Raw genomic sequence first — 1977 nt, 5'->3', positions numbered from 1 at the left:
CACACACACACACACTCCCGCGCTTGTATATGCATACATATACACACACATATATACACACGCGCATCCGCATGCTGGAGGAGGGGCGAGTCTCTTCGGTTCGTGAAAATGTCGTTCTCCGAGGGGTCCAACCATTAGTTGGGAATATCTCCGAGTGCTGTTCGCGTGATCCGCTTATTTTTATCCGCGCGTGATCTCAGGTCACGGATGGCCGAAAAGATCCGCGGTTGGAGCTCGCCCGAGTGTTCCCGGGTCCTGCCCCTCCAGGCCTTTTCTTTCTTTCTCCGGCACAAAGCCACGGGTCTTGGGGACATTGGCGTGCCGCTCCTCTCGGCGGTTCAAGTTTCCCGCATCCACCCCCCCCCCCCCCCACACACACACATACACATACACGTATGTCCACATTGGGACACAAATAAACAAACAAACGGAAAGAAAATATATCAGTGTGCCCGGGGGAGAGCTGGGGATATAGGCATGCGCGCCGAACGGCGCTCCTTCCTGGCCCATTCAAACAAAAGAAACAAGTGCTGGGGGACTCGGCGAGGCGAGTGAGTCGTTGGACCCATCGGTATCGGATGCTCCCCTGTCAGGATTTGCCCCTGTATCAGCGCCATCGTCGCTGCTGCTGCTGCTGCTGCTGCTGCTGCTGCAGGAAGAGGCACCAGCATCCTGCTCGTCTGCGGCAATCGACGGGGCAGAGCACATGGCCGGGGAGACTGGTTCCGGCTCCGGCTCCGACTCCGGCTCCGGCTCCGGTTCAGGCCCGGATTCCGGCTCCAGCTCAGGCTCAGGCTCCGACTCCGACTCCGACTCTGACTCCGACTTGGACTCAGATTCCGACTTGGACTCTGACCCGGATTCCGGCCCATGCTCAGCAGGGACCTGAACGGCCACCTCAGCCTTAAGAGGGTCCGCCGACGGGGCAGTGCTGCTCATGACCCCGAGCTCGATGTCTTTCCCGGCCACCATCGGCTTGGAAGGGTAGTGCCCAAACTTGTCGGGGTAGTCCGCCCCGGAGGGGTCGTCGGCCGACACGAGGGGGCTGAAATCACCGATGGACGTGCTGACTGTCATGCTGGACAGCTGGGGACTGCAATGGGGGCCACTGTTGCCAGCGCCGCTGGAAGTGGTGCCAGTGCCGGTCCCACCGGTGGATGTCATGTCGCCACCGGTGCCGGACATGGACACGGTGTTGGACGCGGAGAAGCCCTTGCCCAGATTGCCGCTGCTCCCACTGGAGCCCATGTTGAGCTTCATAGACTCGAGGAACTTCTCGAGGTAATTGTCACGATCGGTGATGCTGGACGAGAGGGGAGGGCGAGGCGAGGAGGCGGTGGTGGTGGTGGAACCGGAGCCGGAGTTAGGCGTGCAGAGAGACAAGCAAATGTGGCTGAAGGGCAAGAAGGCGCTCGGGAGGGGAGGGGGGGGGGGGCATTGCCACGTACTGGAAGTACACGAGGTGGGCAACCTGCAGGAGGTTGGCGATCAACATGGCAGCCGGCACGGCCACCGAGAGGATGACCCGGCCCCAGAGAGTGTAGTGCCAGTTGAGAACCGAGAAGACCAAATCCAAGATGTACGCCATGACGACGAGACTCATCTGAACAAGGAGCATGCGATACTCGCCGAAGTAGCGGTGGCTGATTTTGCGCGAGAGGATGCTCAACACCACAAGCGGGATAATGGCCAGGAGGATGACCGCCAGAAGGGGGTAGAAGGCGGTGTCCTGGATGAAGCAGAGGTTGATGCCGCCGAAGTTGACCGGGTCCATCAGGCGGAAGGTGGTGACGAAGATGCCGACAATCAAGGCCACGCCCATGATCAAGGCGAAGGGGGCATAGAGGATGGCGAAGGAGATGGACTTACGGCGGAGGAAGATGAGGTAGAGCTGTGTGCGTGTGTGCGCGGGTGCGTGTGCGCGGGTGCGTTTGAAGTGGCAAGGGGAGTGTGAGGGACCCGGTTCCGGGGGGGGGG

General features: G+C 60.7%; 1 protein-coding gene across 1 annotated transcript; it reads right to left on the bottom strand.

Annotated features, from left to right (window-relative positions):
- Positions 1-424: 424 nt before the first annotated feature.
- On the bottom strand, positions 425-1822 carry H696_03708 (hypothetical protein; the record flags this gene model as incomplete). Its single annotated transcript, XM_009497563.1, has 2 exons — positions 425-1303; positions 1449-1822. 2 exons carry the CDS (start codon positions 1820-1822, stop codon positions 511-513), a joined length of 1167 nt encoding a protein of 388 aa, XP_009495838.1. The 3' UTR covers positions 425-510.
- Positions 1823-1977: the final 155 nt, after the last annotated feature.

This window comes from Fonticula alba (assembly GCF_000388065.1).
Source record: "Fonticula alba strain ATCC 38817 unplaced genomic scaffold supercont2.6, whole genome shotgun sequence".
NCBI classification, from domain to species: domain Eukaryota; order Rotosphaerida; family Fonticulaceae; genus Fonticula; species Fonticula alba.
The sequence above is the reverse complement of the archived record's forward strand: the minus strand, read 5'-3'. Positions and strand labels throughout refer to the sequence as shown.